Consider the following 15,918-nt stretch of genomic DNA (forward strand, 5'->3'; position numbering starts at 1 on the left):
TGAGTAAGTTAGAGCCGCTATGAATGTGTTTTAGTTATACAGTCTGCATCTTTAGCCACTTGTCCAAAGTCTACGTCTAGCAAAATGACCTCAGGCCTAGTAAGATCAGCTGAGTGATACTAGTCCATAACGTATGACTAAAATCTACTGAAAATAATGCCACAATACCTTAATGTGGGAGAAAGCCCAAAGTGATGCAAGGCGTGTGTGTTTAGTACACGCATGGGAATAGTGCTGACACCTAACTATTTAACATCTTAAACTTGGCCAATCATGTCAGTGAATACTGTCTTACGGCGAAGTCACGACTTTTACAATTTTGTTCCAGTCTTTAAAAAGCCAGGAATTTTGTAAAAGTCGTGACTTCATCGTAAGACGGTATTCACTGACATGATTGGCTAAGTTTAAGATGTTAAATAGTTAGGTGTCAGCACTATTCCCATGCTTGTACTAAATCTTACTTAAACTCGCAATCTGATATGATCTGGGTACAATTTTCAGTACAACACGTCATTTGACATGCCTTCAAGAGTCATATGCACCATAGTCAACATGACAAGTAAGAAATAGTGTTTTTGATTTGTCAAATATACAACCATTGTCAATAAACATCCAATTGTCATATAATGGGTAGGTTTCTGGACCCATCAACAGAAAAAAAGAGTATCTTTTAGGTCATTTACAGATAATTATGCAAATTATCAAACTATTAGTCTAAGATTACAAAAATCAATATCTAAAAGGAAGTAGCTGCAGCCTTTCACAAGTGTAGGCAACTTTAGGCCTTTTGGGTCTGAACTAAAAAGTTTGATTTGGCCGAATATAGCTGAAAAATGACCGAAATGTTACTTGCTTCATTTTGGCACTGTGAGGGATATCAGATTGCACTTGGTTATCTCATTACGAAAAATTATGACAGGCCAGACAGACTCTACACAAACCTGACATTTTATAGACGGGAGCAGCTTCCCTTTAACTAAAGGGATATTACTCCAGTTGAACTGACAATAATGATCAAATATTATCTGTGGGCAATTGTCTTTTTGCCTATATGGTAGACTTTATGCCACTGTCAAGAACACTAGTTACAGCTGGGGCTGTCTGATTAATCACTGACATTGTGACAACATATTCTAAAGGCACATTTTAGGACATGTTTGTTCAGATGCCGTTTGTGAGAGATGAAAATATTTTTTTATGACAGAATTTAACATTACACCTAAAGAGTTATCGTGTATGTCGCGATTGAAAATAACCTGAATTAGCAATAAACACTATAAATCTAGCTCACCGAGGCTTGATAAAATATTTTTTATTCATAATATTGGGTATTCACCATCCAAAATTATACTTGTGTGATTACCTATTTTACTAAGCTGAACTTTCACACATTCTTCAAGAACCCATACACCGATCGGTATATCCTCTCTCTGATTCTTCCTACTAGATTTTCTGAAAGGGTTGCAGATAGAAAACTAACCTGAGGAATAAGTGATGGTCGGTTTAAAAAATGCAAATGTCAAATAAACTGTCAAGATGAAAAGACTGGTACATGCACAGTGCATCACGCACAAAGTATCGGGATATGGTTATGCTAAACAAGTGCACTGCCTTTCGTGTTAAAAACGTGAAAAAGATTTAAAACATCTCTTCCTCGTCATGACATGACAAGTCGTTTTCACTTTTTGTGTTCAGTGGTCTGGTTATCTTGCATCTCACTTTGTTTTAGGTAGCTGTCATAAGTGTTCAAAATCAAACAATGTTGTTTCAACAAAAAGGATGCTGTCAGGTGAACAAACCTTTGACAAATCCGGAAATCATGACGAATTAGCCATTTCGCCCTTCGATGTAAATAGGCAGCCATTAAATACCCCGGATGAGCGGTGCCTGTGACGTCATGTCTGAAGTGTCAGTTTTCACTTTCATTTTCAAATGTCATTGACATTTGATAGCTCTAGTATTTTTCAATGATATATCAGTTTCTGTTTATAACTAGATAACACCGACGCCTGAGAAACCTTCAAAACATCTGCATTCTTAAAAAAACAATAATCGGAAGTAGAGTTGAATTATAGAGGGCGTTGCGAATACTCTGACATGCGTACTACGGCACCCCGGTTGTTGTGATGGCACTTGCTGCAAATGGGGTAAATGCTGGCACAAATTTGAGAATCGGTTCATCATAATGGTAATATATTCATAAGATTTATACAGAAAGTATTCCACGTTATTTTTATATCAATTCCATCCTGTAATCAAATTAAGAATATTGAACCTCGATCTTGTGATAGTGTTGCACACCTCTTCAACAGTTATGCGGTGTACAGCACATGCATGACAGAAGATCGGGATTTAATTGTAAACTGAGTGGTCCTACCCTTGGAACATGATTTTGTAGTGACCAAAGAAACCCTTTTATTTGTTGTATAGATACTATGATCAGTGCTTGACACGGGCCAAAATTTGTCAGTTGTCCGAATGACCAGCGCCAAAAAAATCTTCTGGTCCGGTTGGATCTCTGATAGACACAATGGTGCTTAGAGTTTGGACTCGATCAATCGCAGATTTCAAAAGTCATTCAAACTTATATTACTTTGTTTGTCCCCAAAGTTACACCCGTGTCGAGCTGTGATAATAACCAATTTTAAAGACTAATTGATGCGAGTTATTTTGGTTTTCTGAGTCTGACATGATTCTGAAGAATTCACTTAATCAATTAGTGAATTACACAGAATATTTTTGTATGTGTGGAGTGACAACCGATTTTGAAAACAAGAAAGCCATTAGACATGGGTTACTATTTGGGTGTTATACAGAAAGGCAGTCTTTGGACTCTGTTCCAGGAGGAATGTACTACTACCATACATGCAAGTGTTTAAGTGTTTTGTTTTGGTCAGCTCATGTAGGATCTGGTAAAAAATAAAATCATCCACATTGTCAGAACAAAGTAAACCAATATTAAATGGATCACAAATTATTATGGTCTAAATTGTCAATATATATGCATATTATTATTACTGAGTAATGGGTGAAGCAGTTAAGATGTTCTCAGATATGTCTATCAGGTAGAACATTATGACAAGCTGAAATACCCAGTATGTAGAATTTTACCTATTACATTGATAATATAAAAAACTAAATTGGATGAGCTCATAGCAGTGTGACCCCTTACACTTGCCTTCAGCAGGAATTGCTCCCTACAGTAACTGAACATAAGGAGTAAACCTGCACTTTGGCACAAGTTATAATAGATCTCAAATTGGAGTATGAGAGGATATTTTATGTTGGCCTAACTAAGCCTCCAGCTAAGATGATATTATCTTCAGTTATCCTTAGGGAAGACTTGTTTTATTTATTACTTTGCAGACTTAAAATTATTTGTGAAAGACCCTGATCTGTACATGCTGTATGTTGGAAGCAGAAAAGACATTTCACATTATTCTGATTTCAAAAGTTATCACTGTGGTAAGGGTGTTATTTAATCTTGCATTGTTGTTTATATAATAACCTAAAGTAATGTATTGTGCTCACAATTCTTTTGTGATGGACCGCTGATTAAGGCCAAAAGCTTATTTCATAAACATGATGAAGAAATTAGTGCTTTTCTTATTTCATTCTTTGGGTATTTTTTAGGGTGAGAGTAACATGATAATCCAATATGAGTTTCTTTTTTAGAAAAGCCTGTATAATATGCATATTTTGGGTAAAACATTTATTTGGTGAACATGGTGAATACTAGTTAACAACAATACATGTGTCTTTATTAGGAGTCAAACAATGCTAAGTCAATGTCACCTTGGTGTTAAGAACTAATCACATTGAGTGTCAGTTTTGTGTTGTAAAAATGTAAGTTATTTCATGTAAACAGTTTGTCCGAAAAACATACCAGTTATCATCAGTTATGAGAAAACAAAAAGAAAGTGTTTGGTTAATTTATTACATTTACAGGACAGTTAGACACAGGGAGTGCTATAGAAGACAAGAAGACTTCCTTTCTGTAGAAGAAGGTAGGAAGGAATGAGTATGGCATGCAAGAAACTGTTTACAGAAACTGCTCTTGATGCATGCTGAATAAGCAGGGATTTATCTAGACCCATCCAGAGGCCAATATTTGGTCCCAAATCTGCAGCAAATGTCTTGGATTAGTTGCTTGTGATTTGGTATTGAAACACATCCTTATTATGCTTTAAGACATGTCATGGGTCATCATTATAGGCAATCTCATTAAAATCAGATCTTGGTTCTCGTTATCGCTAAACAAAGATCTGAGGACATCCCATTACGGGTCACGTCAGAACAATTTTTCATCCGACCAATCAGAGCGTCGCTTACCAGATCGTGAAAGTGACAGTCGGAATGTGTTTTCTGATCATGCAATCTTGAAAACGTTAACACAGGATATTCTGAACGACAGTTACAGCCCGTACGACTGATTCCGTCAAAATTATCGTCTATCTTTTGCTTCCGTTGGATAAACATTTGAACTGAGGAGGTGTTGCACAGTACGTGGAAAGCACTGCCATACAATCTCAACCATATACTGTAAATCGTGAAATTAATGCGTCTCCAAAAGAATGCAACCACTGGACCGTAGCCAAAAATGCGACTCAATATGAATGCGACACCCCGTCCTCTCAAGCATCAGTGGATTTCTATCTAAAGATGTCCTCAGTCAGGTTTAGAATCCTCACCTTAATCCAATCACACACCAAATAGCACCGCGTATTAGTGCTGAGTAAAGTGCTTCCGCAAAAACAATACATGAGCGCTGGCTAGTGTCGGCCTTTGACACAGTCGCAAAGAACTAAGGGTGGCATCTGTCTGAACTTGCATGTGATGACATAAGTGAGTAGAACTCTTGTCTTGACCTCAGCAGTGACAATTCACAGGACGTCATTGAATGACATTGTTTATATACTTTATATACAAGTGCTGCTCAATAAACAGTGTTGGTAGTTTTGCTTTCCAAAATGTCTTATTGTTGATATAAATGGGATATTTAAAAATGCGAGCAAAGACCACTCGTATTTTTCGCATTTAATTCACGCTCGCGTTAATTTCAAGATTTACAGTATTAGACATTTGGAAATGTTGGTTTGTTCAGTTTTCAAAATTTTAATCAAGAACTGTCTCAACATATTTTTCAAGCATAGTCTGAAATGGAAGTCGCCAGGTTGAAACGAGTGCCGTAAAGCTCAAGAAAGCTGCTTTCTAATTGGCTGATGCCTACCTCTTGTTAGTCATTTCAGTGGTCGGTCAAAGTTCGCGATAGGTCGTTCTGATGTGATTAATAGGATTCATCCGATCTTTGATTAGCGGCAGTGAGAACTTAGATCTGATTTTGATGTGATTGTCACTATGGGTGGATTAAGGTCCCCATACATGTCCTGATACACACTGATCATGATCCTGGTCAGCACCATACCCATCACTGACCATGCTTGTGGTTCATAATGGTTAAATGACTTTTATCATGTTTTGTTTTAATATGGTGAAAAGGTAGATTTGATGGAACTTACGTTCTTCAATCACTCTCACTTGTTTTGTTCAGATGTATCCAAGATTCCTAACTAAGTACCCTTGGCAGGCAAATTGGGAACATTGTAGTTTGTTCAATGATGGATTTCTTTATAAAATTCTTTATATTTTCTTAATTTCAGTGGTATTGGGACATTGTATTTTCTGAATGAGTATGACATGCAGGAAACTGTTGCAGTCTTGAACTTACACAGAAACTGCATTGATGCAAGATTAAGGACTAAACATGTAATGGCCCTGTCCTTTATTGTTCCTGTTAACAGTGAAATACAGTTCACCTCACCCAAGTCATCATGTTAGCCTTTAACTATATTAACATCAACTGACATCTGCTACAGTCTTTGGGTGGAATACAGGCAACTGAGCAGGTCTAGATAACTTCAAAACTTTCTCAATTTTTCTTTAATATGAACGTCACACAAACAGTAGTGGGAAATGACTATCCTTATTACACATTTATGATTGTTTCACACAAGGCACACTAACTAATTACATCTAGACCTTTACTGAGACTCTGGGACATTGTTCTCCTTTAAGACAGTTCTCAATCTTGTCAATGTTGCACATATTAAGCAAGAATGTGAATATTAAACCTGAGTGCATACACTTAGAACCATTCATTTGCTTGTGAGTGCACATGTGGCCAAGCCGTCTGAGTTGCTGTGTCTCTTGCTTTTGTGTACAAGTGGATAACCACTGCAAAGCATGTTGTCCTGTAACTGTTGTCTTATGTATTATTTCAGTAAACATGCACAGGATGTAGAATTGGGTGATTAGGCGTGCAGTGTACAAGCTTTATGAGCAAAAGTTACCCCCAACTAGTAGTAGAACTTGGGAGGAAATAAAAGGCACAATTCCTCGATTACACTAATTATTGGTGACCCGTGAAGATCCAGGGTAGAATAGATCTTCAGCAACCCATGCTTGCCGTAAAAGGCGACTATGCTTGTTGTAAAAGGCAACTAACAGGATCGGGTGGTCAGGCTCGCTGACTTGGTTGATGCATGTCATCGATCCCAATTGCATGGGTCGATGCTCATGATATCAATCACTGGTCCAGGCTTGATTATGTACAGACCACCGTCATATAGTTGTAATATTGCTGAGTGCGGCGTAAAGTAACAAACCAACCAACCAACTAATTATTGGTCTCCACAAGATGGTTTTTGATTCACTACACATGGCGATAACCCGAGCAGATTACAGGTGGAAATATTCCATCCTGAAACGCTATCTCCTCTCCATTCGTGACTATCGCAGTGAGTGCTTCCAGATCAGTTATCAGTTGTTCCACTGACTTCATGTGGCTACCGCCAGATAGATGAAAAGTACCCACGGTACCATCAGGTAAACATAATCATATCATTGTTTGTACGCCGGAACCCGTGATCTGGGGCTTATTGATGGTTGTGAGCTACTTTTCGAGGCGAAAATGAAAATAATCTACAACCCTAGTGTCACTGTCACGAAAAACGCCAGTTATCATAATGTCTGGAAACAAGATACTGTCGTGCCAACCATTAGTAGTCAGAAGGCGACACTGCAGGAATATCTGACATCTTGCAATGTCGACTTCAGACCATCTGAGATTAAAGTTCAACTCACAGAGAAACTTTGCCAGAAAAAGGAATCAGTAAAGTACAAGACCGATGTCCTGGCGGTACAACACGGTCACATTGTGTTATGTATGCCAGTTAGACATTGTAAGCCCAACCCTGTTGAGCTTATCTGGGCTAACATAAAGGGTTCGTGGCAAAACATAACACAGCATTCTAACTCACACGTGTTAAAGGGTTGATCAACATAGCTTTTGCTAGAATCCCACGAGAGGTATGGCTGAAGGTTGAAGATCAGGTTCTTGAAATAGATTGTCAGTACCGCCAGTATGACAGCAGAGATATCAGCCTTGTTGCACCACTTATCATATCTCTGGATGATAGTACAGATTCAGATAGTCATCAGCTGAATCAGATGCTGGCTAAAGAAATCATCTGTAGAACAACAAATACTTCTTGATAATCCTCAACTTTCCAATACTCTTCCCATTTCATAGCTTCTCACTATTCCATCATTTTCCAAGCAAATATAAAGCAGTACATTTCTTAATTGCCTCCTGACGCATATGTCAATGAAATACAATAACAGCAATATTTTGAGACGGATGCACAGGCCAGTCTGAGGTCATCACCTCGGGACAGGTATTAGGTAAATACCTCAGGCTTTAGGCATTTTCGTACATGCATGACAACACATGGATATTTTCTAATCTTATCATCATTTTACCAGTAATAGTACCTTTTAGGCTGATCACAGTGTCAGTTAGGATAGGCTTGATTAGGTAGATTTGTGTTATGTATTTTCATAGCCCTATGATTTGTATTTATTAAACGAAGCCAGAAAATCATTTTTCTAGCATTTCCGACTGTACTTTGGTATTCAGCCCTAAGTCTGCTGGAAGCTGGTCAGATGTCCGTTCAAAATCCCAAATTGAAATTAAAATGTTTTCGCTTCATGTTAATATAGTTGTAACTGGTGTTATTTCTTTGAAGACGTGACTTGTTTTTCACAGATAACAGGGCCAATAAAATGGAAGAGGCTTAATGCATATTTATATATCTGAATTTAAGAAGCTAGAAACTTTTAGAAAATCCCTGTTGTGAACAAAATAATTATTTTTTCCCCAATTTTTCTGCCAGTGACACTTAGCATGGAGTGCTAGATAAATCCCTGGTGGCTAATACCTGTCTTCAATGTGTAAATTGTGGCCCGGTTGTCTAACACAACACTATTAGCTGTGCCTAGTTGCTTACCTTAGGCAGTCAAAAATCATATGATCCTGGGTTTGAATCCAAGATTCTCCCTGACTTTGTGTTAAAAATCCAATCATTCCTCCCACTTTTAGCTGAGACCTCGTGATAGAAATGAAATACTGTTCCAAGTGGCCCAAACCCAACTCAATGTGTTATTTGTTGATAATGACTCCTTCTTTCCCCAGTCAGGGGTGAAGGCTGGAGAGGACATGGGGTCTCGACGAACAAGTTCCTCCTCATCAATGTCTGTGACTGACACAGAAACCACAAACAAGCCAGCAAAGAAGACACCAAATGATTTTATCTTTGGCAAAGCTATTGGAGAAGGATCTTTTTCAACTGTAAGAAAGATTATCATTGTAAAACAAATGGGCGGGTGTGTGTGATACAGTCTGATTGGTTGAAAGCATTGTTAATATGTTAATTTATACATATATACTTTGTCCTAATGTCAGAGTAATGATAACGGACAAGTTAAACATGCATTTAATTTTATATTACTGCATCTTAGATCTAAATTGAGAAAGAAATACTTTGATAAACAAAATGTGTGCACCTCCAAATGAGTAATGAGTTCATTTTTCAAATACTTGTATGCACTTCCGTTTTAGATTTATAGATTTGTCTTTGATCAAGTCCTTGTGATTAAGAAGACTTAGGAAGATATTATATGTGAACTGTTCCTGTGTATAAGTAATGCTTAACCTCACTGGTTCAGGTGTACCTGGCGAAGGAGGTTGGCGTGGATAAAGAAGTAGCAGGTGAGTTGCACAGAGTTAGAGGAAGGAAGAACTCGGTGGGGATTCTGGGGCAGAATAGATAGACCTGCTTGCTGGATCAGCTCACTCGTGAGGATCTAGGAATTGCAGTGTCTGCCCTGGCTGATTGTGTGTCAACTGCATTGAGCATTGTCAGCCAACTGTCAACCACTGGTTTGTTGGCCGTGACAAGATAATTCCCGTGACATAGCTGGAATGTTGATGACTGCGGTATAGCATAACATTCACTCACTCACTGAAGGAAGGAATGTCTTGTCCTTACTTTCACATTCATGGTTCTTGCACTGTGGCATAGTAGCAGTGTTGGTGGTGCTAAGCAACACTTTCTTTTCTGCTTTGAGGCCTCAATATCGATCATGAGTTTGTATTTTGGCTGCTGTCATATGACTGGAATGTTGCTGGGAGCAGCTTGGAACATTAAACAAATATTTTTTGCGATTGTGTTCGTCATAATCAGTCTGCAGTATTAGCCCCTAGTCCACACGTGAACTTTCTAATCAGCTTTGAGGCCTTGAAATCTTTGTAGGAGCGAGAGAAACATTCAGTATATCTCATTTCTGGAGGGACGGGATGTAGCCTAGTTGTTAAAGCATTTGCTCACCACGTCAAAGACCCGTGTTTGATTCCCTACATGGGTACAATGTTTGAAGCCCATTTCTGTTGTCCCATGCCGTGATATTGCTGGAATATTGCTAAAAGCGATGTGTTTGTCTTCCTCTGATACAAAACATAGCGTAAACGTAATATATTTAACCCCTAAGGTTAATTTTTTTTTTGACAATTTGTTTCAGTGAAAGTTTTGGACAAGAGGCATATAATCAAAGAACGCAAGAACGAATATGTGATGAGAGAAAGAGAGGTTCTCATGAAGTTAAATCACCCCTTCTTCATTCAACTCTTCTGCACATTTCAGGACACAGAGAGACTTTGTATCCTTCAGCAGCTACTTGACACAAACACAGCACACCACAATTAAGGATGTCTGCTTAATATTAAACTTTTGGGGGCGGTCGGGTAGCCTAGTGGTTGAGCGTCCGCCCGGAGAGCGGAAGGTCCGGGGTTCGATCCCCGGCCGTGTCATACCAAAAGATGGTACTTGCTGTTACCCTGTCTTGGGCTCGGCATTAAGGGGCTAAAACAAGGACTGGTGGGCTAGGAGTCAGTATACTGTGTCTGAGTGGGGTATAAACAGTACTATATTCAGTGTTTGTTACTTCAGAAATTGATAGGGTGGTTGGGTAGCCTAGTGGTTAAAGCGTTTGCTTGTCACCCTGAAGACCCAGGCTCGATTCCCGGCATGGGTACAATGTGTGAAGCCCATTTCTGGTGCCCCCCCCCCCCCATGATTTTGCTGGAATATTGCTAAAAGCGGTGTAAAACCATACTCACTCAGTCACTCAGAAATTGATCATGTTTGGTCATTAGAACAATAGTTGACAACATCAGAGATCCTGGGATCCCCCTTAATTAGAAGTAGTATAACCACTATTCACAGTACAAGCCATGGTCAGAAACTACTGCGACTACGATTCCTTTCAGAAATCTTGAGCTGATAATTATGGATTATGTACAAAGTGAAGGATGAGTGTAAGAGTTTGGTCAGAGGTCATTCCATTGATTGAAAATCTGCCCACATTTGTCCAAATCAGCTGTTTTGGGATCATTTTGCCTTCCCTGTTATTTTTTTGTGATGGACTCCAAACAGTTAGGTATGTTAAGTAAGAAACAGTCTGTCACCATTGTTTCACATGTAGGTAGCATCACCGACAACAAATCTTTGCCGGCATGTAATATAGATAGATGGTGCAATAAGACAACCAGTCCATCACTCCAGTGAAGTCTGGGCCAGAATTGGTCTTCAGCTGCCCATGCTTGTCCTAAGAGGCGGCTAGCAGGATCAGGGCAAACTCACTGACGTAGTCGGTCATTCTCTCCCATTTGCATAGATCAGTGCTCATGATGTCAGTCAAAGGTTTGTCTGGTCCAGACAGATTCGTAACAGGCTGTCATATTGATTATTGCTGAGAGCAGCGTTAAGCAACAAACAAACAAAAAACAGTCAATCTGGATGTATATTTGTCATGGACATCTGTGTAGAACTCTACATTACTGCATCACATTTTGTCAATAAAAATGGTAAAAAAAGTATAATTCCTTTGAATACCCTACCTCTGTTACATCATTGCCATAAATTCCTGTTTGCCTGTTAATCACACTATAAATTTTAATTTAAAATTTGAACAGATGTCCTCTTTACTGCCAACCTATGTTATAGTTGTGGGGGTAATCTATCCCCAAAAAGCTGCGCATGCGCAAGACGGGAACACATCACTTCTTTCCTCAGTGTCCGGATGTCAACAACCACAATTTCGCTCCCCACATCCAGACATTTTGGTAACGAGTTCTTCACACTATCTCTGCTGGATCTTCTGCTGCTTGTCGTAAGAGGCAACTAACGAGATTGGGTGGTCAGGCTCGCTGACTTGGTTGATGCATGTCATTGATCCCAATTGTGAGGATCCAGACTCGATTATTTAGCTGGAATATTGCTGAGTACGGCGTTAAACACCAAAGAAAATGGTTACAAAAGTATTTCTCTCATATTTGATTCCGTGTTGAAAGATTGTAGGCTGGAAATGCAGAGAATAGTTCTTGTAAAACCAACATGGTGTACTTCCCTTGACCAGTATCCAGATTTTGTGTTGAGTTATGCAAGAGGGGGAGAGCTGCTCCACTACCTGAACAAGCTGTCATCCTTTGATGTAGCATGTACACAGTTCTATGCTGCGGAAATAGTGATAGCGCTCCAGCATCTACGTAATCTAGGCATCATCCACAGGTACGCCTACATTTGTATTATACCATGTATAATTTTAGTCATTGTAACAAGTAGCTCTTTATTTTAAGACGACCGCCTCCGTGGTCTTGTGGTAGAGCGTCCGCCCGGAGAGCGGAAGGTCTAGGGTTCGATCCCGGGCCGCGTCATACAAAAAGACGTTAAAAGATTGTACTTGTTGTTACCCTGTCTGGCGCTCGGCATTAAGGGGCTAAAACAAGGACTGGTCGGCTCGGAGTCAGTATACTGTGTCTGAGTGGGGTATTCATGTTAAACTGCGGCATGGTATCTCAGTGAGCTAGCACTATAAATCGGCATCAGTCCGGACTAGTACAAGCAGCCACACACACATATACACGCGCATGCACGTCGCTATACAAGTGCAATAATCTTGGACGCGACGTTAAGCCCAATTTCACCTCACCTCACCTTATTTTAAGACTGTAAGAGTTGCAACTTATTGTACAATTTATGGATAACAGTAATACAACAGATTCATAGAACACCCCTGTGGTTTGGTGCATAAAGTGTATGCCTGGAGAGGATTGATGGTATTTGTTGTTACCCCCTGTTCCGGGCATCAAGGGATAAAAGAAGGACTGTTTGGCTCGGAGTCACGATTCTGTGTTTGAATGAGGTATCCATGTTAAACTGTGGCATGATATCTCAGTGGGCTAACACTGTAAAACTGGCATTAGTTTGGACTAGTACAAGCACACATGCTCACACAGGCACACATCACTAGGTGAATGCCAAATATCGCATTCGACGTAATAAGCGCCCCGCTCTAATAAGCGCCCACGGCAATATTTGCTAATATATTGGCTAGTGAACAATCCCAATTAGCACCCCTTCCGATTGATCAATGTACACATGACTTATTTATTCGTTTATAATACGCACTCGTGTGTTATATGCGACCTTATTTATGGGCAATTAAATTCTGGGTAAGTATATCTGTCGTGTATAATACACACAGACTTTTATTTTGTATCATTTCAGGCTGTCAGCATAAACCATGAAATTTACAATCTTTCAACTCTGTATTTTTTTCTCCAAAATTTTATTCTAATAAGAGCCCCCTATTTCAAATTTTGAGAGCGCCCTGGCCGCTTATTACGTCGAATACGGTATCTTGATAAGGAGAATAATTGTTACCTTGATGAGATACACATAATTTTTAGTCTTTTGGGGTTTAAATTCAAAATGTTTAAACATGAAAATATCCTGTAGTACAATATTGAATTGATATTTCAGAGATCTCAAACCCGAAAATATTCTTCTAAATGATGAGATGCATATCCAGATCACTGACTTTGGGTCAGCCAAGATTTTGAAAGACTCTTCTCCAGAAGAAAACTCTAAAGGTGGAGGTGAGGTACTTAAGGCCATCACAGCCAATGCATTTAAGGCTTGCACCACACTCACATGCCTACCCCAGACCATCTTCCTGAGGCAAGGAAATTAACTGATTATTAAAGTCCAATTTAAGGACTTGCCGAAGTAGGCTGGAATTATGGAGTTACATTTTGGTTGGACTAACAAGTCTGTGCATAGTCCAATCAAAATCGACATCCAGATCATGACAACATGGCAGATATTTGCCAAATATTTTCATGTTCTTTATCAAGTGCTCAAGTGATTTGATGCACTTTGCGAGGTAAGACCATTTTTATCATAATAAAGATCTTGATTATCAATCAGATCGTCTTGTTTGAACAATTTCAAGTGATATGAGAGGTGAAATCTGATTGCTCAACAGAAGGGACATAACTCATGTAGCCACTGGTGGCACTACGATGGAGCCCAGAAATTCCAGTCTAGTTTGGAAAGGGTTGAAACTGGACTTTTACAGTCAGTTGACCCTAGTTGAATTGGGGTTCCTTGGGTCCTTGTGGTATTTACCCTTAGAACTTAGGGATGTGACACAAACCCTTTGACTTCCAATCTTTATTTGGACTTTTTGAGCTTGTCATGACACAGCCACTTTCTCTCACATGCTCAAAAGATGCGGTTGGGTGGTGGTGTGGTTTAAGGGTTCATTAATAACACCCGTGGCCCAAGTTAATCCAACTAACATAACAGGCAATTAAGTTGATAGAATAATGCTAAATGCAGAATAAAACTTCATGCATTGACCATAAAGCTTTGACAGAAACTCTTGTGTATTATCATGCTAGATGGATTGTAAAGCCAGTTGCCTGTTCAGGTTTTGTAGACCATATTGAATGTTTCTTTTTGAAACGTTTTTATTACCTGTGTAATTGTGTTGGCGCAATATCCATAGATGCCCAGTGGTCTCAGGTGCCACGATTTACTGTGCTTAGTTTCCTCCCTTAACCAGGTTTTACTGATGATGGATTTGAATCCCAGATTTGTTCCAAATATGATCCTTGGTCTGTTGGTACCAAAACCCGGTCATGGAGTTCATTAAATCAATATAACCTGTCCCACTTTGGGCTTCCTCCGAAAACAAGCTATGACTGAAACATTATCACTGGCTGTAAAGTGTTGATATGACTGAAACATTATCACTAGCTGTAAAGTGTTGATATGACTGAAACATCACTGGCTGTAAAGTGTTGATATGACTGAAACATTATCACTGGCTGTACAGTGTTGATATGACTGAAACATTATCACTAGCTGTAAAGTGTTGATATGACTGAAACATTATCACTAGCTCTATAGTGTTGATATGACTGAAACATTATCACTAGCTGTAAAGTGTTGATATGACAAACATTATCACTGGCTGTAAAGTGTTGATATGACTGAAACATTATCACTAGCTGTAAAGTGTTGATATGACTGAAACATTATCACTGGCTGTAAAGTGTTGATATGACTGAAACATTATCACTGGCTGTAAAGTGTTGATATGACTGAAATGTTATCACTAGCTGTAAAGTGTTGATATGACTGAAACATTATCACTAGCTGTAAAGTGTTGATATGACTGAAACATCACTAGCTGTAAAGTGTTTATGACTGAAACATTATCACTGGCTGTAAAGTGTTGATATGACTGAAACATTATCACTAGCTGTAAAGTGTTGATATGACTGAAACATTATCACTGGCTGTAAAGTGTTGATATGACTGAAACATTATCACTGGCTGTAAAGTGTTGATATGACTGAAATGTTATCACTAGCTGTAAAGTGTTGATATGACTGAAACATTATCACTGGCTGTAAAGTGTTGATATGACTGAAACATCACTAGCTGTAAAGTGTTTATGACTGAAACATTATCACTGGCTGTAAAGTGTTGATATGACTGAAACATTATCACTGGCTGTAAAGTGTTGATATGACTGAAACATTATCACTAGCTGTAAAGTGTTGATATGACTGAAACCTTATCACTAGCTGTAAATTGTTGATATGACTGAAACATTACATCATTATCTGTAAACTCTACTAACTCACTTCGATATGGTTGTCATGGAAAGAAGTCTGCCCACTTACTCAATATTAACGAGCATGTCCAGTTGGTCCGAGAACAGCTTGCAGACCTGACCTTTCACCTGCAGGTTTTTGGTGCAAGTCCTGTGTCAATCTCCATACCTCAGCTCATGGGTTTCTTCCAAATGGTGACGTCACCTTGGGTTTTCCTCTCACATTAGCTGACATGATATGATATGTAACTGAAATACTGTATAAACCAACTCTTCCTGATCCAATAGATTTGATGAATTGATAACAGTTGACTTGATTGCAGATAGATTTGATGAATTGATAACAGTTGACTTGATTGCAGATAGATTTGATGAATTGATAACAGTTGACTTGATTATTGTTCAGATGGCACTCCAGCCTCGGGTGGGCGGCGGAACTCCTTTGTTGGAACTGCCCAGTATGTGTCCCCGGAGGTACTCACGAGCAAGAAGGCATCATTCAGGTACAAGTTTGTCACATTTCATAATTCTGTCTGTAACATCAATGTAATG

The 15,918-nt window shown here is 39.0% G+C and overlaps 2 protein-coding genes across 4 annotated transcripts in view; one reads left to right on the forward strand and one right to left on the reverse strand.

Annotated features, from left to right (window-relative positions):
• Positions 1–1,876, reverse strand: part of LOC139467940 (myocardin-related transcription factor B-like) — a 102,966-nt gene extending 101,090 nt beyond the window's left edge. The window contains exon 1 of the mRNA XM_071249536.1: positions 1,800–1,876. The gene's annotated coding sequence lies outside the window, so the exon portion shown is untranslated. The remainder of the gene's footprint in view (positions 1–1,799) is intronic.
• Positions 1,877–1,941: 65 nt separating this feature from the next.
• Positions 1,942–15,918, forward strand: part of LOC139467942 (3-phosphoinositide-dependent protein kinase 1-like) — a 28,202-nt gene continuing 14,225 nt past the window's right edge. Inside the window, exons 1-8 of one of the 3 annotated variants that reach the window (XM_071249540.1) lie at positions 1,949–2,188; positions 3,949–4,007; positions 8,534–8,689; positions 9,067–9,109; positions 9,919–10,056; positions 11,822–11,966; positions 13,221–13,336; positions 15,773–15,869. In XM_071249540.1, the coding sequence (XP_071105641.1) occupies positions 8,558–8,689; positions 9,067–9,109; positions 9,919–10,056; positions 11,822–11,966; positions 13,221–13,336; positions 15,773–15,869 (671 nt within the window). In that variant the 5' untranslated portion in view covers positions 1,949–2,188; positions 3,949–4,007; positions 8,534–8,557. Of the gene's footprint in view, positions 2,189–3,948; positions 4,008–8,533; positions 8,690–9,066; positions 9,110–9,918; positions 10,057–11,821; positions 11,967–13,220; positions 13,337–15,772; positions 15,870–15,918 lie in introns of all 3 variants that reach the window. The other 2 variants (XM_071249541.1, XM_071249539.1) reach the window with 2 other exon arrangements.

The sequence above is a fragment of the Haliotis cracherodii genome, unplaced genomic scaffold (assembly GCF_022045235.1).
Source record: "Haliotis cracherodii isolate W230 unplaced genomic scaffold, xgHalCrac1.p SCAF_2, whole genome shotgun sequence".
Taxonomy (NCBI): Eukaryota; Metazoa; Mollusca; class Gastropoda; order Lepetellida; family Haliotidae; genus Haliotis; species Haliotis cracherodii.